General features: G+C 41.1%; 1 protein-coding gene across 1 annotated transcript in view; it reads left to right on the forward strand.

Annotated features, from left to right (window-relative positions):
• LOC138960831 (uncharacterized) overlaps positions 1 to 16600 on the forward strand; it is a 21778-nt gene extending 5178 nt beyond the window's left edge. The window contains exons 2-5 of the mRNA XM_070332478.1: positions 11391 to 11734; positions 12340 to 12502; positions 14363 to 14485; positions 15721 to 16600. Of these exons, the coding sequence (XP_070188579.1) occupies positions 11572 to 11734; positions 12340 to 12502; positions 14363 to 14485; positions 15721 to 16261 (990 nt within the window). The 5' untranslated portion in view covers positions 11391 to 11571 and the 3' untranslated portion in view covers positions 16262 to 16600. The remainder of the gene's footprint in view (positions 1 to 11390; positions 11735 to 12339; positions 12503 to 14362; positions 14486 to 15720) is intronic.
• Positions 16601 to 25000: the final 8400 nt, after the last annotated feature.

The raw sequence follows: 25000 nt of genomic DNA on the forward strand, positions 1-25000 counted from the left end.
CATAAACACTTAAAACAAAAGAAATATGCTCAACACTTACTGAATTCACAGGTATGATCGCAGCTCTGTACATTTTCAGACTGGAAGAAAAGCCTCAACAAGCTTCGTTTTACGTCACATACAAGTTTGACGTGTTATCTCGTGCTACTGTGACGATGCTTTGTGGCCCGGAGTTGGATTCTAAAAATTCGTCTCCCTGTGGGTTATTGTGCATTTTGTTGCACAACCAAAATGATGACAAAAACGATGTTTGGTAGCTTGTTGTCAGACCAGCACTTTGTTGTTGGTCCTCGGGGAGCATATCGCCTTTTGTCTCATATTTATCAACCGCGGCCTTCGGCCTTGGTCGATAAAGATGAAACAAAAGACGACATGGTCCCCTTGGACCAACAACAAAGCTGGTGTGTCAACAAGCTACCAAACATCTTATAATATATAAAGACGACATGAGCAACAAGGCTATGTGAGTGTTATTGCGGGGAACAGAAGTACATTAATTAGATAAGATTATATGCGGGTGTCACGTCTCCAGGCATCCAAGAGAATAGCGAGCATTGAAATAAAGGAGCGCCTTGCATTCTTTATATTAAGAGCGCTTACGTCCCTTTGCTTCTGGTGCAAAATTCCTAATAGGCTTGTAAGCTCCTGTATAGGGGTTACCTTCCTTTCAGACCCCTCCCCCCCCCCTCCATCCTCAACCCCCCACCGCACACACCCACAATCACTCACGAACGCGCACACACACACACACACACACACACACGGCACACACTACACACACACACACACACTGATGGAAGGCAGGTATCCTTGCAAACAAACGAGAGCTTGGTCTAAGAATTACCTCTTGTTTTGATATCCACACGTTTCAAATATTCTAAGAAATCCGCATTATTTTAAACAAATATGTAGCATTGGTAGTTCGTCTTAAAATCTTGTTCCTATTTAATATTGAAGGTATACTAGCGGAAAAAAGTTAAGGACGGTTCACACACGCAATCACAGCAAAAGAACGAATGAACATATTGTACGGAAATTTGGAACACGTTTACTTCAGTCAATGTGCAACGCAACTGCAAAATTTGGGTTTATTTCATCGAGCCGATTCGTTTATTCATATCCACAAACAGCAGAGGGGTCACAAATAAACATAACAAGTCTTTCATGAGGTCAATAATGGGTGTGTCCGCCACGTTTGCGCTCAAGTTCATCACACCTTGACCGCATAGAGTTCATAAGCTTCGTGAAAAAGGCCTGTGGAATGGCCTGCCACTCCTGTTGGAGCATCTGCAGCAGCTGCTGCAGGTTTCTGGGAGGCTGGTGGTTGGCCCTCACCTGCCTGTCCAGTTCGTCCCATACATGCTCTATGGGGTTCATGTCTGGCGAACAGGCAGGGAAATCCATCCTGACGACCCCGGTTTGCTGGATGTAGTCGTTGACAAGCCTGGCCCTGTGAGGAGTAGCATTGTCATCCTGAAACACGGCGTTTGGGCCAATCTGCTGCAGGGTCGGCAAGACAATAGGGGCGAGAATTTCGTCCCTGTAGCGTTGACCAGTGAGATTCCCGACCACATGGTACGGGGGGGTGCGTTGATGAAGGCTGAAGCCCCCCCAAACCATGACAGAGCCCCCGCCGAAGGCCACCCTCTCATGCACTGTGTCGTCTTCATAACGCTCGCCCTCACGCCTCCAGACCTTGCGCCGGCCGTCAGAATGGTACAGGTTGAACCTGGACTCGTCACTGAATAGGACCTGAGCCCAGTCCCGGCGCGTCCATCTCAAGTGGCGGCGACTCCAGGCCAGACGAGCCCGGCGATGAGCCTGTGTCAGCAGGGGACGCACAGCAGGACGACGACTCCGCAGCCGGGCGTCATGCAGGCGGTTGCCGATGGTCCTCTCACTAACGTTGATGTTAGTGGCCTCCCGTAACTGCCCTCTGATGACCTTGCAGGTGGTGGCCCGGTGCTGCAGCGCCTGCCGTTGGATGAAACGATCTTCCCTAGGAGTAGTCTTTTTGGGGCGACCCGACCTGGGCCTCTCCTCGACATTGTTTGTCGTCTGGAACCGTTGATTCAGCCTTACAATGACTGAATGCGATACCCCAAGTTGCCTGGCCACTTCGCACTTGGATACGCCGTCGTGGAGCCAGGCAATTGCTCTTCCTCGGTTGAATGTTGTCAGCTTCCGTCTGGCAGGTATGGTGAGGAGATGGCAGCTCGCAGAAAATCGGCGGCTTATAAAGCCGAGTTCGTGATCACAATTCACACTCGAAGGATTGTCCTTGCATGTGCACAACAATTTTGCCATGTTACCTGCCTTATTCTACCCGTGCGCACGCCAAACAACAGCCTACTTTTTGGCGATTTTGCTATTTTAGTCACGTGCTGCAGCTCTGCGCCCGGGAGTCCCGTGCAGTTTTCCTGCTAACACAGCATAACCTACCCATTGGTGTGTAGCATGCGACAGCCATTTGATTTTGCTGACGAAAGAACAGGGTGTTTTAAACAAATGAAAGTCAGCGGGGAAATCAGTGGCCCGTCCCTAACTTTTTTCCGCTAGTATATTATGTCACTGGCTTTCTTCGCTAATGTCTGCAGTAAAATAATGATCGCTGTTTCCAAAGGCGAACAGACACATACATCATTAATTACCACAGGCAGCAGACAGAATAAGATTTGTTTCCCACAGGCAGCAGACAGAATAAGATTTGTTTCCCACAGGCAGCAGACAGAATAAGATTTGTTTCCCACAGGCAGCAGACAGAATAAGATTTGTTTCCCACAGGCAGCAGACAGAATAAGATTTGTTTCCGAGGTTGTTTATTGCATTTGTGTTTTGTTTTTGTTCTTACCTTCTTTCTATCTGTCTGTCTTTCATTCGGAATGCGAAGACACGTATAAATATTCCTTTTCAGCCAGAGGCTGTTTGGTGCATAGATTGATTGATTGATTGAATTTCTTTTTTCTCCTTCTGTGTTTTATAATATGTAATGGTTAAGTAATTTGTGTGTGTGTGTGTGTGTGTGTGTGTGTGTGCGTGCGTGTGCGTGCGTGCGTGCGTGCGTGCTTGCGTGCGTGCGTGCGTATGTCCATCTATTCTTGTGTACGCGTGCGTGAGTACGTCTGCGTGTGTGGATATGTGTTAGTGCGTACGCACGCGCGAACGCCTGTGTCTCTGTTTATATGTTTAATTGCTTACTTTTATTCACAATTAAATTTACAGTTTCTTTATACATTTTTGAACAGTGATTTCTGTCATGTGCCTTTAGCTGCAGCCGTGATTGCTCGTGGAATGAAGGGTTGAGAAATGAGATCGTGAATAAGTTATTATTTAGTTCTGGAACCTAGAAGCGTGCAAAGGTTGAACATTTGATTAGATAGCTCGATCTTTATCTCGTCTGTCACTGTCTGCCTGCTATATTCTATTTTCTTTGTCATTTCGGCTTGTAAGTAAGTAAGTGAGTCAGTCAGTCAGTCAGTCAATCAGTCAGTCAGTCAGTCAGTCAGTCTGTCAGTAAGTAATGACGGAAGACCGAGGCCTTTGAACAATACTGCACTTCTTTTGAATATAACATCTTTTGAATATAACATCTTTTGAATATAACATCTTTTAAATAGCCTATAACATCTTTTTGAGTCTGGGAGCAATAACAAGTTTGCGTCCTTTTCGTCAAAGGCACAGTACGCCTCCCGTAAATCATCACAGATACTGTCAGGCTTTTACACACAGTACAAACACCCTTTCGTTTAAACACCCACTGCTTGAGAAAATCCCAGATGCCCTACGTAAAGAGCGAGCAATTTTCAAAGAATTAATTTTGCGGATTGTCTGATCAGACAATCGGACGGTGGTACGGTGCGTTTTGGCGCTAGACCTAATTAACTTTTAAAATCTAGATAATAAATTGACAGCTTGTTACACAAACATTCTTAAATCATACAAGAATTCTTTTTTCATCAAGACAAGATCAGTACAATTCGAAGTTTTGAAAGTTTGAAGAAAGAAAAGCCCGGAAGCAGGGTCACGCAAGGTCGTGGTTCTTGTAGCAGACGACGGTTATGCCTATCGCCAGTTCCTCTGAACAGTCAAAAGCAGCCGTTTGTTGCGTTTAGATTCAGAGGTACATAATAACGTGCTATTGCAGATAAGCTTACAGCGAGTCGCATTGAAAATCACAAACTGACGACTACATTGTGAAAAAAAGGAAACTGGATCACACGGATCCACGATGGCTCAGGGATAAGATAAACCACGCAAAAATAAATTCTTTGAAAATTGCTCGCTCTTTACGGAGGGCACCTAAGATGTTCTCAAGCGGTGAGTATTTAAATTAAAAGGGTGTTTTTACTGTGTGTAAAAGCCTGACAGTGTCCGTGATGGTTTACGGGAGGCTTACTGTGCCTTTAAAGAAAGATATAGAAAGAGAAAAAAAAACCACCAGAAAACAAAACACACAAATGTAAAGAAAATCGAAGAAAAATAGGAAAAGAAAACAATCTGTTTAGGCGAAAAAAACACCCTTTCATTTCTCTGGTGATCTATAACGAATGCTCTGGTGATCTATGACGAATGCTCAGACAATGTGTCCGTTTCCGTTCACAAGAGCACCCACACGTGTATGTCAATACACGCTTCAAAGTATACACCCGTTTTCTGCGAAAACGCATCATTCGTAGCAGAATGTTATGTTATTGTTTTTTCCCCCAATGATTGTACAGCGCTTTGAGCAGGGTTTAAACCCCGGATACACGCGCGTTATAAATGATATGCATTATTTTTTTTATAATCATTAATGTCTTTTGCCAATGTTTTTGAAATGAGAAGAAATTAGCGCTTTTTTATTTTTATTTAAGTGAACATATTTTTTAGACTAACACAACTGTACGTCAAAGTTTAGAGAGAAAAAAATATACAATTGTCGGCAGTAGTGTTCTTTGCGTAAAATCAAAAGTAGTTGGCACTTTTTTCTCTCACTTTAAGTGAACCTTAGTTTTCATACGGAAACGGCGGTAAATCCAAGCTGCTGATGTGAAAAAGATAATTGCTTTCAAAGAGTTGATCCTTAGCTACAGAATTGTGTTTTGTTTGTATCGAGTTTCTCCTATCTTTTCATTTCTTTCGGTAGTTTTCTTTTGCCTTTTGGTTTCTTCTTCTTCTTCTGCGTTCCACAGTCAGCCTCCCGTAAACCATCACAGACACTGTCAGGCTTTTACACACAGTACAAACACCCTTTCATTTAAACATTCACCGCTTGAGAACATCCTAGGTGCCCTCCGTAAAGAGCGAGCAATTTTCAAAGAATTTATGTTTGTGTGGTTTATCTTACCCCTGATCACCCGTGTGATCCAGTTTCCTTTTTTTTCTCACAATTTAGTCGTCAGTTTGTGATTTCAATGCGACTCGCTGTAAGCTTATCTGCAATAACACGTTATTGTGTACCTCTGAATATAAAACGCTACAAACGGCTGCAAGTCACACGAACTAGAGCGGTAGCGGTTGACCGTTCAGAGGAACTGGTGCTATGCAGAACCGTCGTCTGCTACAAGAAAGACGTTTTGCGTGACAATCCGGGCTTTTCTTTTTTCAAACTTTCAAAACTTCGAATTGTACTGATCTTTTCTTCATGAAAAAAGAGTTCTTTTATGATTTAGGAATGTTTGTGTAACAAGCTGTCAATTTATTATTTAGATTTTAAAAGTTAGGTCTAGCATCAAAACGAGGCGCCTGATAGTCCGTTCGGATAGTCCACGAAAATAAATTCTTTGAACATGTCTCACTCTCGACAGAAAGCAGCCAGGATGTTCCCGTTCGGTGAGCGTTCAAATGGAAGTATGCTTGCACTGTATGTAGAGGCTCGGGGAGCTCAGTGATGGTTTACGGGAGGCTTACTGTGCCTTTAATTGTCAATCCAGTCTGTGCCCTTTGGTTTAATTCTTTGGAAAAAGTCTTGAAACTTGGCGAACTGCTTGGGAAACTAGTTCTCATAATTTTGATAGCACGTTTCCGTATCGTGTTACTGTTCCGGATGTCTGTTAATGACTGTGATATGGTTTATTTTTATGTTTGATCTTTATTTATTTCGCGAAGATTCTTAAGAATTGATGCCTAGTGCACGAGGACTCATTCGCCATCTCAGAAAATGTTACTGGATGTTATGCTTCTTTGTTTAATTAATATTCGAGATTCTTTTTACGAAATTTGTGAAAGGGACACGCGCAAGCGTGCGTGTGTTCGTGTGCGCACTTGTGCAGGCTACTTCAACATTTTCAAGCTATGATTTAAGAGCAGCAACTTTAAGAATAAAATCCCTCGGTCCGAAAGTCATTTTCGCCACAACAATGGAACACACCATTTTCTGCCATCTTCTTCTTCGTCGCTCGCTAGATAGTTTTATTATAAGAACCTTTTCTAATTCCTATTAACTCGATGTTCTTTAACTATATTTATACATAAATGCATATTGTAAAGCAGTATGCATTGTTAGAGGATCTTCTAGTAGCAGTGTTTAAATGTCGAAGCTGCTTTTCCCAGTTTTACCTAAGAGACCGACTGTATATTGTGTTATTGTATTTGTCAGACTGATTGTACCAAGTCCCTACACATGTTGTAATGCGCTTAGAGCCAAATATTTTTGTTTTTTGTAAGGGATAGGCGCAATATAAATACACTTTATTATTATATTATTATACAAACAATGCCTACCACAGTTATTGTCGGCTCTAGCCTTAATCTTTGAAGCAGTAAAAATACACACACACACACACACACACACACACACACACACACACATACACACACACACACACACGCATTAACGCACACACTCACGCACGCACTCACACACACACGCACACACACACATACACACACAAACACACATACGCAATAACGCACACACACACACACACACACACACACACACACACACACACACACACACATACACACACACACACACACACGCACTAACGCACACACACACGCACTAACGCACACTCACGCACGCACTCACACACACCCACGCACACACACACACATACACACACAAACACACTCTCTCACACACACACACACACACACACACACACACACACACACACAGACCAAGTTTGCTTGACCACAGTAATGACTCAAAGACCCTTCACCTTATAAGTAGGGCCAAGACCGCAAAAGCTTGATGAACACCACCCAAGCCCGTGAAGATGCCGCCTGCCTATTACAAAGCGCACTGCTGTTGACGTAATCCGATTTGGTGTGACGTGCGTTTTGGTCTAATCTGTCAATTAGCTTTGCATGATGCCGTGGAAGTGGTTTGTTATGAAAGGTGCAAACCTTTGGTGGGTTGGTGAGGGCGAATGGAATGGGGGAAATGGTGGCAAGGTGGGGCGAATGGAATGGGGGGAATGGTGGCAATTTGGGGCGAATGGAATGGGGGAAATGGTGGCAAGGTGGGGCGAATGGAATGGGGGAAATGGTGGCAAGGTGGGGCGAATGGAATGGGGGAAATGGTGGCAAGGTGGGGCGAATAGAATGGGGGAAATGGTGGCAAGGTGGGGCGAATGGAATGGGGGAAATGGTGGCAAGGTGGGGCGAATGGAATGGGGGAAATGGTGGCAAGGTGGGGCGAATGGAATGGGGGAAATGGTGGCAAGGTGGGGCGAATGGAATGGGGGAAATGGTGGCAAGGTACAACACGACCACCAACAAAACAAAAAACAAAGCCTTTTTTTCTTTTTCTTTTTTCTTTTTGTTTGGGTGGGGGGAGGGGGGATGTCCTGCTTTTTTCATTGAAGAACCCCTACCCAACCCCTCCTTACTCATTTTAGATTCTTTATATACGGACACGTGACCAGACAGGCATAGAGGTAGACAAACAGAAGGCAACAACAACTCCACCCCTATTTACATCACCACCACCACAACCTCCACCACCCTCACCAACAACATCTACAACAATCACATACAACAAGGAAAAGGGACGCGCACCTCAGAACAATAAAACTAGCATATTTCTAACAAAACAAAACAGAAACCCCAAGCATCACATAGGAGTCACACTTTTCAAAGCCATCTCATGTTTGACATTTAGCTGCGATCATTCCGATCTTGTTATTTCCTGCAGTTAAAAAGATCAGCGCACACAGGCACAACACAGCTAAGATTCTGATGCTTCAGGAATGATAAATGTAGAGCGATAACAAAAAGGTCAGGACGCCCATGCGGATATGATGTTACTTTATAAGGCACAATCTATGACGGCTTACTGGTGCCAAAACCATAAAACTAATCGTGCTATTTGCTTTTTAAGAAATTAAGGCATCAACAATTGTAACTGTGCACAGAGAGCAGTCAGAAGGCTGGTGATGTTTGGTATGAGTCCAAATGGAGGGATGGTTTTCACCTGTAGGTGACGAATGAAAAGAACAAGTCTCGCGTAAAAGCTGGGGCAGATCTGAGTATCACTGTATTCATGGGAAGGACTGTGCTTTTAAAAGATACCTTCCTTCCTTCCTTCCTTCCTTCCTTCCTTCCTTCCTGCCTTCCTTCCTTCCTTCCTTCCTTCCTTCCTCCCTCCCTTCCTTCCTTCCTTCCTTTTTTCCTTTCTTCCTTCCTTCCTTCCTTCCTTTCTTCCTTCCTTCCGTCCTTCCTTCCTTCCTTCCTTTCTGCCTTCCTACCTTCCTTCCTTCCTTCCTACCTTCCTTCCTTCCTTCCTTCCTTCCTTTCTTCCTTCCTACCTTCCTTCCTTCCTACCTTCCTTCCTTCCTTCCTTCCTTCCTTCCTTCCTACCTTCCTTCCTTCCTTCCTTCCTTCCTACCTTCCTTCCTTCCTTCCTTCCTACCTTCCTTCCTTCCTTCCTACCTTCCTTCCTTCCTTCCTTCCTTCCTTCCTTTGTAATCGCTGTCTACACCCCCCCCCCTCCACCCCCCCCCTGCATTTTTATTTTTAATTTTGATACAAAGCCGGGTTTTCCCGTGTAACATGCCCCTAATGGCTTTGCCGTGAGGGCGTAAAACGTACATTTTCTCTTTGTAATCGTTGACGATCTTGTGGATCAACATGGATTCTTCCATGGGTTTTTTTTTTAACCTGAAATAGAAGAATGTGTCCTCTTGGACACATACTAAAAATCTACAACCTCGCTTCTTTCTGTTGAGATTTGGGACGTTTTGCTGAATGGACTACGTTATATCAAGTCTTATATCGCGCGCGTATCTCCAGACTCGGACTCAAGGCGCAGGGATCTATTTATGCCGTGTGAGATGGAATTTTTTACACAATACATCACGCATTCACATCGACCAGCAGATCGCAGCCATTTCGGCGCATATCCTACTTTTCACGGCCTATTATTCCAAGTCACACGGGTATTTTGGTGGGCATTTTTTATCTATGCCTATACAATTTTGCCAGGAAAGACCCTTTTGTCAATCGTGGGATCTTTAACGTGCACACCCCAATGTAGTGTACACGAAGGGACCTCGGTTTTTCGTCTCATCCGAAAGACTAGCACTTGAACCCACCACCTAGGTTAGGAAAGGGGGGAGAAAATTGCTAACGCCCTGACCCAGGGTCGAACTCGCAACCTCTCGCTTCCGAGCGCAAGTGCGTTAACACTCGGCCACCCAGTCCTACGTAGGTGCCACCTGTGCTAATCTGTTCAAATAATAAAATATTTTGACAATATGCACACAAAGCATTGTTGATTTTTGGTATGATTCCAAGTGGATGTATGATCCTATTCCATCCAAAACTGGGTACAGATCTGTGGGGGTTCACCTAGTCGATCATGTAGGCGAGAAGGACGTACAATTACCTTTAAAATGACCCCTACAGTATTGATTTGTGATGTTTATCTCATCTTCTGCGCATTGTATTGTGACATGTATCCTATCGCAAGTACAATACCAAGTGCGCACGGAAAAAATCCTGTAATCCATGTCAGAGTTCGGTTGTTTATAGAAACAGGAAAATACACAGCATGATATGCTTCCCCCGAATTTGGCGTATGGCTGCCTGAATGGCCTAAAATCTGTCATACACGTAAAACCCCACTCATGCAAAAACCTGACTGAACGTGGGAGTTTCAGCCAATGAACGTACAAGAGGAGGAGAAGAAGAAGAAGAAGAAGTAGAAGAAGAAGTATCCTATCACTTCAGTTACAAAAACATCCTTGCCGTGTTGTGCATTTTTACATTTAGTCAAGTTTTGAGTAAATGTTTTAACGTAGAGGGGGGGAATCGAGACGAGGGTCGTGGTGTATGTGTGTCTGTGTGTCTGTGTGTGTGTGTGTGTAGAGCGATTCAGACTAAACTACTGGACCGATCTTAATGAAATTTGACATGAGAGTTTCTGGGTATGAAATCCCCAGAGGTTTTTTTCATTTTTTCGATAAATGTCTTTTATGACGTCATATCCGGCTTTTCGTGAAAGTTGAGGCGGCACTGTCACGCTCTCATTATTCAACCAAATTGGTTGAAATTTTGGTCAAGTAATCTTCGACGAAGCCCGGACTTCGGTATTGCATTTCAGCTTGGTGGCTTAAAAATTAATTAATGACTTTGGTCATTACAAATCTGAAAATTGTAAAAAAAATATTTTTTTTATAAAACGATCCAAATTTACGTTCATCTTATTTCCCATCATTTTCTGATTCCAAAAACATATACATATGTTATATTTGGATTAAAAACAAGCTCTGAAAATTAAAAATATAAAAATTATTATCAAAATTAATTTAAAAACACTTTCATCTTATTCCTTGTCAGTTCCTGATTCCAAAAACATATAGATATGATATGTTTGGATTAAAAACACGCTCAGAAAGTTAAAACGAAGAGTGGTACAGAAAAGCGTGCTATCCTTCTCAGCGCAAGTACTACCCCGCTCTTCTTGTCAATTTCACTGCCTTTGCCTTTGCTGTGCGCGGTGGACTGACGATGCTACGAGTATACGGTCTTGCTGCGTTGCATTGCGTTCAGTTTCATTCTGTGAGTTCGACAGCTACTTGACTAAATGTTGTATTTTCGCCTTACGCGACTTGTTTTTCTCTTTTTTTGTTTCTTTGTTTCTTTCGTTCTTCCTTTCTTTCCTACCTTCCTGCTTTCTTCCTTTGTATCGCCGCAGTGTTGAAATAATGTGTACTGATTTATTTTAAGCTGAGGATGACCTTGGCTGCAACCGTGAAGGTCGTAAATACAGACACCATCATCTTCGATTTGTTCCCAAGACATTTCCTTTTCGTGGGGGCCGCTGTTTTTTTTATATCTATGAAGTTACAAAACTATTGCATCTTTGGCGTTTGGAATTCTTTTATGACGAAAGCTTACCATGAGTTTAGTTCCCAAATCAGTTTTATTCAAATAAATTATTTCTGCTTTTCAGGATTCAGATCCCATGGAAACTGCCTGCATCATGACCTTTCTACGATGACCTTGACCTACTTCCGAGTATCCACGCCATCAACAATGGAAACCTGTCTAGCGTCTAAGATGAAACTGACACTCCCATGATTTCGCCCTCGTCCAAGTCTCCAAAGGCTTGTCAGTTTCAGCAAGGTGGAGGTCGTTGCCATGAGACAGCTCGCCTCTTCAAGGTCACATCGGGCGATGTCCAAGGACAAGAAAGATGAGGTGTCGGAAGAGTTCCTGAAGTCTAGTTTAGCGCGATGCATACTACAGCAGAACTCCACGCTCGCTCTTCTGTGTCTGGAGCAAGGAGAAAATCCTCATGTTCGTAAGTAAAGTCCCCCTTTATTGACAGTTTTGATGATGAGATTGTTGTACATTTTATTTGTCAGGAGACAGTTGAGTTTAGCTTTAGATAGATTTCAATCTCAAATGATATAATATCACTATTTTCTAACAAATTACCTGGTAATTAGTAGATGAAATCAAAACTTACCGCTGTTTGCTGACATATGGTGTCCGTGGCAAGCAGAAGTTAACAGAGGGTAGCTTTCCTAACTGCGCGGTGTTCGAGTCTCACAAATTTGTGTGTGAACACACTTCACATGCGCTGGCTACAAAAAGTGACTTTGGGGCTCCGACTGAAAGATCAATTTCGACCCCATTTCTGAGCATTAAGACACAGACTATACCGTAACTCTAAAACACACACACACACACACACACACACACACACACACACACACACACACACATACTGAAAAACACACACACACACACACACTGAAAAACACACACACACACACACATACACATACACACACACACACTCACCAACACACCAACACACACACACACACACACACACACACACACACACACACACACACACACACACACTAATTTCGACCATTACAATGTCCAACCATGCAGGGTGCGAGAAAACAGGACGGACACTGTTTCACCTCATCTGCACAGAGGCCAGCCCCATGACAGAGGTCAAATACGTGCCGCACGTGTATATTCTCTCCAACGCCGGCCTTGACCTAGATCAGCCAGACAACCAAGGTCATACGCCGCTGCAGCTTGCTATCAGGTAGGCTTCATCCTTACATTTATTCTGGGGTGGGGGGTAGAAGGAGGGGGTAGAAAGAGAGTCTTCTTCTTCTTCTTCTTCTTCTTCTTCTTCTTCTTCTTCTTCTTCTTCTTCTTCTTCTTCTTCTCGTTCGTTGGAAGGACAGAGGAACTGGTCACATTGGTTGGAAGGACAGAGGAACTGGTCACATTGGTTGGAAGGACAGAGGAAATGGTCACATTGGTTGGAAGGACAGAGGAACTGGTCACATTGGTTGGAAGGACAGAGGAACTGGTCACATTGGTTGCTTTTTGATTGATGTCCCTTAAACCTTTGTGGCTATTCGGGACCCATTCAATTCAAATATGGTTCCTTTGTCAATTTTCATTGGTGGTCACCCATCCTGAACTCAGGTCAAAATGAGTTCGGCTCATTCTCTCCCTGACAGGATGCCTTGAGTTTCCTTGTCTGGCAAGGAAACTGATTATTATTTTTGTTTAAAACATATTTAGAGCTTTTTGTATTGTATTATTGATATAAGCAGATTCGCGATCGTCGATAATGATTTTTCATGGTGTTTTGTAATTTTTAAATTACAAAGGAATTGATATGTAAGACAGTTTCAAGCGAGCTATTTTTCGCGGCTGTATTACTGTGCAAACAACTCTAAATATGGCAAAAGTGTCACGTGATAATCAACCGTTTGGTTTCGGCGTTCACTGGAGCAGACGATTTTTTCTGTAACCAGTTGACAGTGATGAAACCATATATTACGGTCTCCTTCCGGCAGCAGTCCCAAAATTTCGACTTGTTTTGACCTTGGAACGATGTCTTTATCATAACTGTGAAGAACACAACGGAGATCACTGTCGAAGTCGGCCAATCTGCAATCATTTTCGTCTCGCGAACACTGATCTCAAATTTAGATCAGTGCTCGCGAAAACCATTTGGGAGATAACTCTGTATTTTTGTTTTGATAGATTCGCGTAGGACTGTAGCGTCCGGTCAGGGAGATTTTGACCTGAGTTCAGGATGGGTGGTCACCGTGTTAGTGCATTGGCCCAAGAATAACAATTACACGCCTTTTATACCGCAATGGTTACGTAAAGGTGTCTGTTTTCGGTTTTTCCCCCCACATGCTTTCCTGAAAAACCGATTCTGGTCAGCGTGACCTAACTTTTCTTCTCCTGAAAAGTAATATGGGGATGTTCCGGAATTAAAGCGCTATTCAATGACTTGAATTCTTTGTGAAGTAGCCTAACGGTTCTCAAACCATTCACGAAAGCTCTTTAGCAAATGATATATTCACGGGTCAGTTCTTTTTGCCTTGCCTTGCCTTCCTCTAGTGAAAAACCTGGTAAAGGTTCATTTAAACTTTCTGTCTAAAGTATTATAGGCAATTTACGAAAACGTAAACCCTTCGGCACATAAAAGTCGTTTTTCCAAGGTTTTAAACATATTTGCGAAGTATTTACCGTCATTTTTGTTTTGTTTTAAAGTCTTCATCTATGGACACACTTACAGTTTCTGGTCAATTTTGAAGGTCTGTTCTAAATCTTACTTTTCAGAAATGTCATAACTTTCTTGTCAAGAGTAATTTGGGTATATTTTATTATTAGTTATTTATTAGTGAGTATTTCCACGCACATACCCTCCCAGAGGGAGGCTCATGGCGTTTACAATATGCCGTGTGAGATGGAATTTTTTTTTTACAATATATCACGCATTCACATCGGCCAGTAAATCTCAAGCGTGTTAGGCGAGTATATACTTTCACGGCCTATTATTCCAAGTCACACGGGTATATTTCCGAAATGAACTGGGTTTTTTTCTCCAGGTTAATCAACATACTGTGACCTAATTGCCTTATTGTTGCTGCAGATGCGGATTGCTCGAGCTAATGACAGCACTAATGAAATGCGGCGCACAGTGTCAGGGGGATGAGGAACAACTGGCGGAACGGCATGGGGGGCTGTTCTATTCAGAGTTCGTCACCACTCTCAGGTACGTTAGTTGTCACTTATGAAGTTGTGAAGACTTTGTCTCTTTGCTAGCTTCTATAATAATAGAAATCGGCATGATAGGATGATGTATTGGTAGTTATTAGTGATTTCTTTATTGTGTGAGTGCAGATTTGTCTTTGTCTAATTAAGAAGTCGGATGAGACGAAAAACCGAGGTCCCTTCGTGTACACTACATTGGGGTGTGCACGTTAAAGATCCCACGATTGACAAAAGGGTCTTTCCTGGCAAAATTGTATAGGCGTAGATAAAAATGTCCACCAAAATACCCGTGTGACCTGGAATAATAGGCCGTGAAAGGTGGATGCAGCGCCTAAAGGCAGTCGATCTACTGGCCGATGTGAATGCGTGATATATTGTGTAAAAAATTCCATCTCACACGGCATTAATAGGTAACATGCGCCTTGAGTCGCCTTGTGTGGTGAGATACGTGCGCGATATAAATCCTCGTAAATAAATAAATAAATAAATAAATAAATAAATAAAATAAGAAGCAATTAAAAGATGGGGGGGGGGGGGGTGAGATGTTAGAGTGATATGGAGGGAGAGAGAGAGAGAGAGAGAGTGTGTGTGTGTGTGTGTGTGTGTGTGTGTGTGTGTGTGTGTGTGTGTGTGAGTGTGTGTGTGTGTGTGTGTGTGTATGTGTGTGTGTGTGTGTGTGTGTGTGTGTGTGTGTGTGTGTGTAGAGGGACACACGACCCAAATTCCTATTGGCTCGTGAAAAGAAATGAAACGATGGGTTATAAAGAATAACGACAGAAATGAAGAAACAAGAAAGAAAGAAAGAAAGAAAGATAAAAATAAATAAACAAATAAATAAATAAATAAATAAATAAATAAATAAATAAATAAATAAATAAATAAATAAATAAATAAATAAATAAATAAAAGAAAAGAAACAAAGGAAGAAAGAAAAGTAACACAAAATAATGCAGTCGTTGTGGAACATATGATCGTTTTCTTGCAACGTTATACAGTGGCACCCCTCTAGCTCTTTCATGACCTACACGAATCTGTGAAAATCAGGTCTTAAAAAGGAAAGTCTTAAAATGGTAATACTACACAAGTTATCAACAGAAAATCTAACAAAACAGGGTCTTTTAAGGGAGAGAGATTTAAATTTGGGGGTCTTAAAAGGGGGGTTCAACTGCACTGTACAGAACCCCACAGCCCATCGCTCAACTTATAATTCACATCCTGGTTCATCCCATTCTACAGGAAACTGTCCCCGGGCTACTGGCAGGCAGCGAAGCAAAACAACACGTTCCGCGTCAACAAGCTGGCCAAGTCTTGGTGCCGGGTCAACCTCTCCCGACACGGCCAGAGTCTTATCGAGTACGCCAAGCTGACGGCAGAGGACCCCAAACTCATCAAACACCTCGTGGACCACGAGGCCTCCGTGGAGCTCGCCCACGCCGTCATGGCTGGAGACGCCTCCAGGGTCAGATTCTTCATGAGGAATCAGTCCGTGGACCTCAACACCAAGGACCTCTCCCACAAGGAGAACTTCTTCGAGCCTTTCTCGCCCTTGACCTTGTACGGGGCGGCCTTGAAGTACGGTCACAGGCACTTGCTGGGGCTGCTGAAAGAAGTCCGTGACACGGGGAAAGTGACGTCGGCGGAGCTGGAAGAGGGAGAGGGTGGGGGAAAGGCTGTAGGGACGGAGGTGGGTGAGGCGGATGACGTGGGGAGGCGAGACGGTGATGATGATGATGTGTTTGGTGGGCATTCTCAGTCTGTTGTGTGCACGGTCTTGTAGTTTGTTTTCCCTTTTTAGGGGGAACAAAGTTCGGAAGTTTTTGAGGGCCGTGTACTCTGCAGCTTTTTTCCACAAGGCATGCAATATGGACAATATATCAAAACATTAGCAACGGCATATCATATTTGTTTGGTTGTGTATGCAAGAAAAGGCATTGAACAAAGCAATAGTTTGTCATGTTTTAACTCCGCTGTATGTTCTAGCCGAGCAAGAGTTCCAAGACAAACTATCATACTACTCAGGCCAGTTTACCGTTATGTAAGGCCAAAAAAAAAAGTCTGTTTACGGTAACCCGACCGACCCTATTTATTTCGCGCGACCCTAGACTTTTTTTTGGCATTTGGGAAAAAAAAAAAACAAAAAAACCCAAACACGTAAAAATATGTTTTTTTGGAAAAAAAAATTAAAAAAAAATCCCGACCTACCGACCCTATTTTTTGGGCCTATGTTACCGTAAACAGACCTATTTTTTTTTTTGCCTAATGTTATAGTGTCATTGCTGCTGCTATATGGATTGCCAAGCGACTCAAACCAAGGAGTAATCTACGCGCTTCACTCTTTAGTGGGGCCCACCAAATGAGAGCACAAAACTCATGTTTGTTGTTTGATACACAAAGGGAAGTAAGCGCTTTAGATGCATAAGACATGTGTAATAGGGTAAGTGATAGTATTTCGGAACCATTCTCCTGGCACCTGAGAGAACAACAAGTATTGACATGAACAAGCGACTTTCATCCTCTTTTTGATGTTTGTGGTGTTTTACTTTTAGTTGATCGAAAATCGAGAGTTTGTAATAAAGCCGCGGAATCAAGATCGAACTGAACTTTTTCCTTTTCTACGTGGATGAAGTTTAGGAATATCCTCCTGGTCGGTTCACCATGATGATCACGAGGTCACCGGGCTTGGCTAAGGAACGCGCAGGTCTTTGGTGAGTGTCAGAGGGACACACATGTCTCAGAGGACTTGTAAGAAAAGATTGCCATGGACGATGGAGGACATTCCAGATGTGTTTCATTAATTGCGTTTTGCAATTACTTCATTTCAAAGAGATCTGTTCAAGAAAACTGATGATGACGTAGACGATGACGACAAGGATGATGACGTCATGCAACGACTCAACGGTACTGACCATGACATACACGGTTTTTGTGTTGTGTATAAGCTGTCACGCATTTAATTTTTAAAGAGTTGTATCATTATTGGACACCGTTCCCGATTGTTGAAAGCTCTCACAAATCTAAAATATGTTTATGGCATTTTTTGCGACTTTATGTGTGTGCACGGGAAGGTATTACGAAGGTTGGATATACTGGCTATATATTTTTTATATATAACATCTGCGCACATACTTATTTACAAACGTCAGGGTACACGTCATGGTCTGAAGATAAGATATGCATTCAACTGACACAGATGCATGAGAAACGCATGGTTTACTATGCGTGCATTTGTATTTTGTGATTGTATAGAAAGAACTGCTGTACAAAAACAATATGTGTGTATTAACATATATTTGTTTCAATATGAATTTTTTGTTTGTTTGTTTAACGCCCAGGCGACCACGGAGGGCCATATCAGGGCGGTGCTGCTTTGACATTATAACGTGCGCCACACACAAGACAGAAGTCGCAGCACAGGCTTCGTGTCTCACCCAGTCACATTATTCTGACACCGGACCAACCAGTCCTAGCACTAACCCCATAATGCCAGACGCCAGGCGGAGCAGCCACTAGATTGCCAATTTTAAAGTCTTAGGTATGACCCGGCCGGGGTTCAAACCCACGACCTCCCGATCACGGGGCGGACGCCTTACCACTAGGCCAACCGTGCCGGTTTCAATGTGAATGATCAAGTCAGCCATCACAAGATTTTAATCAAGACAAGATTTGACCTGTCCAGGTTTTCTCACGGGATAAGAGCACCCTTCGACTTGGACACATACCAACATTCTACAATCTGTCTTTTAAGCCCATAAAAGCAAATTGATCTCACCCTTCTAAGAAGCAACCAACAAGCAAACCAATCAAGAGTATCGTCGAGCAAGCCAGTGAACCAGCTTGCATGACACTAAACAAACAAGTGGCCGTAGCAAATTACTATGCGTGCAGTTGCCATTTTTGTATGCTTACATTTTGTGATTGTAAATTCAATATTATATTAACTAGCATTGTTTTCACTATTAATGACTCGCTTGCTGTCGCTTGAGATACGCCAGTCATCTGTGGTGTTGCGTATTTAAACATTAATAGCTTTGTTATGCACTGTGTAAAGGTATTTTCCATTCCGCGAAAACGATCTTGCACACCACAACAACATTCCCCAGGATTTTACATGGGACAAGAGCAGCCTTCCCCTTGGACGCATACCAAAAATCTACTGGCTAGCTCTTTCTGTGCAGTGCGGGATTTAAAAAAAATATTTTTTAATATTTATTTATTTATTGATGTATTTATTTATTTATTTATTTATTTATTTAGCTTATCATGTATTTATTTATTCATTTATTTTAATTTTTAATATTTTTAATTTTATTTATTTTTAAATTTTCAATTTTTTTTATTTATGTGTTTCTGTATTCGTTTATTAATTTATTGATCTATTTATGTATGTGTTTATGTATTTATCTATTTGGTGTTTGTGCTGAATTCAAATCGTAGCTAAAACCAGCGTCAATCTACACAATTAATTCAGCAAAGAAATCCCTTTTTTTCAGGAAGCAGACAGAATAATGTTTTTGGTGTGTGGCCTGGCAGAAAGATGACCTTATCCCATGTAAAAACCGGGCCAGATTTGTTATTTTTTACAATGCGGTTTTCATGGAAAGCAAAGATCCATTTTTTTTAAAGATTACATGTTTTTTCTGTGGTAAATTATCAAAGCTGTCTCCTCTGAGTATGCACAGGCTGGCACTCATCGAATGTGTACCATGCAGTATTACTTGTCATGGATAGATCACGTAATTATGCAATGTTGCCATTATTGAGTATGGATGATGCTTACAATTGCGTATCTTACATATTAGTTATCAAGTATGTCGTATCTCATATCATGTATCGCCTTTTTGACACTGTTTTTGGTTTTATTTCGTACTTCTCTAACTCGTTTAATTTCTTTATGTATTCATTTGTTCATTTATTTATCCAGTTATTTCTTAATTCATCGGACAAAGACTTCGATTTTTAACCAAACAAAAAGTACATGTTATTAAGTGATACGTGTTTATGGAACAGCAGTGATATAATCTATGGCGGCCAAACCCTGTTTTTTAGCGACTGGATTAAAGCAGGAGTTTGTCGAGTAAAGGATGTATATGTTGGTAATGAGATTGTGCCCTTTAATATTATGCAGCAGAAGGTTGGATGTAAGCCCACACGATTCTTTGAATATAGGGTGATTTGTACAGCAGTTAAAGCAGCAACACTACGCTCTGCAAATGGAAATGTATGTGGATTCAACGATTTAAAGAACCTGAGTAAGCCTTATCAATTTCGCAAATTAATTATAAAGGAAAAATATGTGGAGCCGGTTGTAGTTAAATTTTGGGAACATAAATTTGATTTCAGGCCGGGAAAAGAGCAATGGTTAATGGTAAACAAAGTAACCACTGAAACAAGATTGCGAATGTTGCATTGGAAAATATTGCACAATATTTACCCCACAAATATTTTATTGTATAAAATAGGCATTTCCGAGAGTAATTGCTGTACTTACTGTGAGAACGAAATTGATTATATTGAACATTTTTTTTACTTTTGCCCGAAAATTATGTCCATTTGGAAATGCGTTGAGGATAAAGTGAATTGTAAATATAATATGATTATTAAAATTACCGTAAAGGAAGTTTTTTTGGGCGTATTTGAAAATTCACAAAGTTACAAGGCACTAATAAGTTATGTGAATTATTTGATTGTGATAGCCAAAATGTGTGTTGGTATTTATAGATATGGCTCCCCTCTGGATATTGTATGCATTTTTGAGAGGGAATTGTTATATAGAAAAGTTGTTTAAAATACATTTAGATATAGTAATATTAATGTTATAGTAAAAACACTACTTAAAAAATAAAAAAAAATAAAAGATCAATGAAGAAGGATGCTCCCCGCCAACAACAACAACAAAAAACAAAACAAAAAAAAGGCAAAAAAGAAAGGGTTGACGCAGCCTGCATGCAACTGAGATTTAAAAAAAAAAAAAAAAAGTATTTGTCAGAAGCTGAATTACATGTACTATAATGGGTCATAATTTGGAAGCCTCTCTCTCTTTTGCTTTTAAACTCAGAAATATCTTATTTCAGTGGTGGAACTTTGAAGCGGATCCACGACTTTCAGCAGACGCAACATCCCAATTTTGCCGAATTAATCCATTTTTCCACGTCAACAAATTGTTGATCAGTTTTATTCACACACGGTATCAAATTCTCCAGTCGTCCAGATTCGTATTTGGTTCAGTTTCACTCTTACGTCTTCCGCTAAACGCTGCACGAACATTGTGTTGAATTTCAGTCCAAACATGCTTCAGAATGCATACATTTGAATGTAGCTTTTTAAAATCTGATAATTGCTCTTGAAGTGCTTATTTCTCAGATATGTCAAGCAATGTTTTACCATGGAGACCGCAAGAGCACAAGCAACTGCTTCCTGTTTGTGTTTACATTTAGTCAAGTTTTGACTAAATGTTTTAACATAGAGGGGGAATCGAGACGAGGGTCGTGGTGTATGTGCGTGTGTGTGTCTGTGTGTCTGTGTGTGTGTGTGTGTGTGTGTGTGTGTAGAGCGATTCAGACTAAACTACTGGACCGATCTTTATGAAATTTGACATGAGAGTTCCTGGGTATGATATCCCTGAACGGTTTTTTTCATTTTTTCGATAAATGTCTTTGATGACGTCATATCCGGCTTTTCGTGAAAGTTGAGGCGGCACTGTCACGCCCTCATTTTTCAACCAAATTGGTTGAAATTTTGGTCAAGTAATCTTCGACGAAGCCCGGACTTCGGTATTGCATTTCAGCTTGGTGGCTTAAAAATTAATTAATGACTTTGGTCATTAAAAATCGGAAAATTGTAAAAAAAAAATAAAAATTTATAAAACGATCCAAATTTACGTTTATCTTATTTTCCATCATTTGCTGATTCCAAAAACATATAAATATGTTATATTTGGATTAAAAACAAGCTCTGAAAATTAAATATATAAAAATTATTATCAAAATTAAATTGTCGAAATCAATTTAAAAACACTTTCATCTTATTCCTTGTCGGTTCCTGATTCCAAAAACATATAGATATGATATGTTTGGATTAAAAACACGCTCAGAAAGTTAAAACAAAGAGAGGTACAGAAAAGCGTGCTATCCTTCTTAGCGCAACTACTACCCCGCTCTTCTTGTCAATTTCACTGCCTTTGCCATGAGCGGTGGACTGACGATGCTACGAGTATACGGTCTTGCTGAAAAATGGCATTGCGTTCAGTTTCATTCTGTGAGTTCGACAGCTACTTGACTAAATATTGTATTTTCGCCTTACGCGACTTGTTTATTTGTTTGTTTAATTGTTTGTGTTTTTCTTCGTTTGCGTCTTGGCTGGCTGGTTGTTCTTTTCCATTCATAAGCTTGTTTTGTATCGTTTTGGAAGTGAAGTTAAATGTCTTTTTTGTGTCTAATAATATGACTATATATTTTGTTATGACAAACCAAAATAGTGTCCAAGTAATAGTAAGTCATGAACACATGTCTTTCGTGATGTGTTGAAATGTCATGCATAATGCCGGTAACTGGAAACCGTGCTCTCCGCACAAATAACAAAGTTTGCGTGCGTGAATGAGTGTGTGTGTGTGTGTGTGTGTGTGTGTGTGTGTGTGTGTGTGTGTGTGTGTGTGTGTGTGTGTGCGTATGTGTTCCTTTGTGTGCATGTGTTCCTCTGTGTGTGTGTGTGTGTTCCTGTGTGTGTGTTCCTGTGTGTGTGTGTGTGTGTGTGTTCCTGTGTGTGTGTGTTCCTGTGTGTGTGTGTGTGTTCCTGTGTGTGTGTGTTCCTGTGTGTGTGTGTGTGTGTGTGTGTGTGTGTGTGTGTGTGTGTGTGTTTGTGTGTGTGTGTTTACTTAAGAATGTATGTGTAACAATGGCATAGAAGCGTAAATGCAGGAAATATCCAGGGTATTTGTTTCTTACCATTGCTCGCATCTGAAGAAAGTATCCTAACAATCGTTATTTTAAAAAATTAGGTAAAAAAAAAAGTGTGTGTGTGTGTGTGGGTGTGTGTTTGTGTGTGTGTGTGTTTGTGTGTGTGTGTTTGTGTGTCTGTGTATGTGTGTGTGTGAGTAAGTGTGAGTGTATGTGCGTGTGTGTGTGAGTGCGTGCGTGCGTGTGTGCATCTGTGTGTGTGTATGTGTGTTGGTGTGTGTGTTTGTGTGTATGTGTGTGTTTGAAGTTATTCTTTGCTTGCAACGATGATAGAAATATATGGATGCATTTCATTTGTATGTGAAGTTCGTATCAGTGATTTGTATCTTTAAAAAGCAATAAATGACTCGTTTTGCATGGTCGCTTATTACGATGTGCGTTAAATCCTTGATATCAATGGCCTTTCCACAACAATCACACAACAGGAAGAGATTAACAATGCATGTATGCAATGTATGCGCATTTTGATGATAAACTTGACAAAATCCAACTTTGACAATTGCTCGCACGCTCGCACTCCCAGGCACACACACTCCAACACACCCACCAATCTCCCCCTCCCCATACACACACACACACACACACACTCGAACACAGCGGCGCGCGGTACCACGCCGTAGCATGCAGCATACATGCACACAAACAAACACAGAAACACTTATTTAAATACCTCTAAGTGTAAAACAAAGCAAAACAATAAACGCAAAACTCTGATCGAAAAATGACAAGAAACAAGGTGAAAACATGTTTAATATCAAAGAGTCGTAGATACAAAAACAAATTACATTTGATTTGCGCCAGCTTTCAAAACAAAACTATGAGAAAGACGATAAAAACAGGGAAAATAAATGCTAAAAGTCTAAATTCTTTAGACCATATTTAGACAGTAAAGAAGAGAAAACTGAACAAGTGATCTCACTAAGAAAACGTTAAACATATTAGGAAAGAACAGAAAAAATAGGGCTATAATGCACGCATTTTCCTTTGCAGTCTGCGTAAAACCTTGACCTTGAAAAACCTGTTTATTAATCAGAGACTTGTGGTTATATAGCTGATAGTCGCACACATCGTACAATTTAAAATTACCTTTTGTGGCCAAATAACTTTTATAGATATACATTTCAGTACGATTTTGTATCCAGCAGATCAACAGAAAAGATTTTGCGTATTGAGTTATTTTCGTGAAAAATTTAATCAGAAAAATCCTCCCTATTTTTGCAATAGAGATTGATATACATAATATATGCTTGTTTTAAACACTGCGTGAAAAGTTCACTAACCAGAGGCAAGCATAAGTATTTTGTGTGACATTCTACAGACTCGAGTTACCTCCCTTCTGACGATTGAGCAATATATATTTTGTTTTCTTTTGTTTTGTTTCTAGCGTATGGGAGGAAAACAGGGTTAGGGCAAGGTTCGTTGATTGATGCAGTATAAAAAAGAACAAATGGATAAACTTGACGACAGATACTTGCATTCTGACGAATCAGAAAACAACAGCACAACGGCAAGAATCAACCGGTTTACAAAACATATAACAAACAATCTATTGATTCAGGAACCCAGTTCAGACATTAGAAAAACACTAAACAGTTCTCAGAAACATCAGGAAATAAAGAAAACAACTTGCTCCTGTACATCTATACAAATTCTACTTAATTAAGTGAACATAATTATGCTCGATTTGATGAGTTAACACGTACACAATCTTACATCCCGATTTAGTCACGTTTGGCGGCTTATTGGGATACTCTGGAATTCTGGATCCGCGTCAAAGAAGAATTACACAACTTCTCTAAATACTAAACACAAAAGAAATAAAAAATGTGCTTGGTAAAATTTCTTGTTGCAAAGAAAAGATGCAGCGCGTATGTGTTGTGATACACGCGTAATTGTTGTGATACGCGTGTATGTGTTGTGGTACATTTTAGCAAGCTGCATCAGTGTCTACGCGAGGGAACACACAGACATGTCATTTGCAGCCATGTACCATAAAGACACCGATCCACAATAAGGAATTGCACCGCACTGGATAGTGATTCAGCCAATCAAAAACCGCCATGATGCACGATGACTTTGGCAAATGAGAACACATAACACGCATACACATCTGCTAACCAATTGTGTGATTTATCCAATGGATGACAAAAAGCATGACCAATCACCTTCGAGGGAACATCAATTACCCAATGAGAAAGCATGACTCATACTTCTGCTCCCTATTGTTTGATTTAGCCAATGAAAAAGCATGACACAAACACTTCTGGGGCCAATTGTTTGATATAGCCAACGAGAAAGCATGATACAAACACTTCTGAGACCATTCCATCGATGAAGCCAACGAAAAAGCATGACTCATGCACTTCTGCGAACAATCGTTTGCCGTTGGAAATAAAAATGTGCGATACGACTTTTCACATTAACATTACCCATCCTTTGGCATTGCGCTGCAAATTGTTTTTCGCCAATGAAAATGCGTATTGTGCAACATAGCCACCACATCTGCAACAGATCATTGGTCAATGCACGGTGTTTTCATTAAAGACATTGCGTATGTATCGTGT

This window comes from Littorina saxatilis, linkage group LG3, assembly GCF_037325665.1.
Source record: "Littorina saxatilis isolate snail1 linkage group LG3, US_GU_Lsax_2.0, whole genome shotgun sequence".
In the NCBI taxonomy this organism is placed as follows: Eukaryota; Metazoa; Mollusca; class Gastropoda; order Littorinimorpha; family Littorinidae; genus Littorina; species Littorina saxatilis.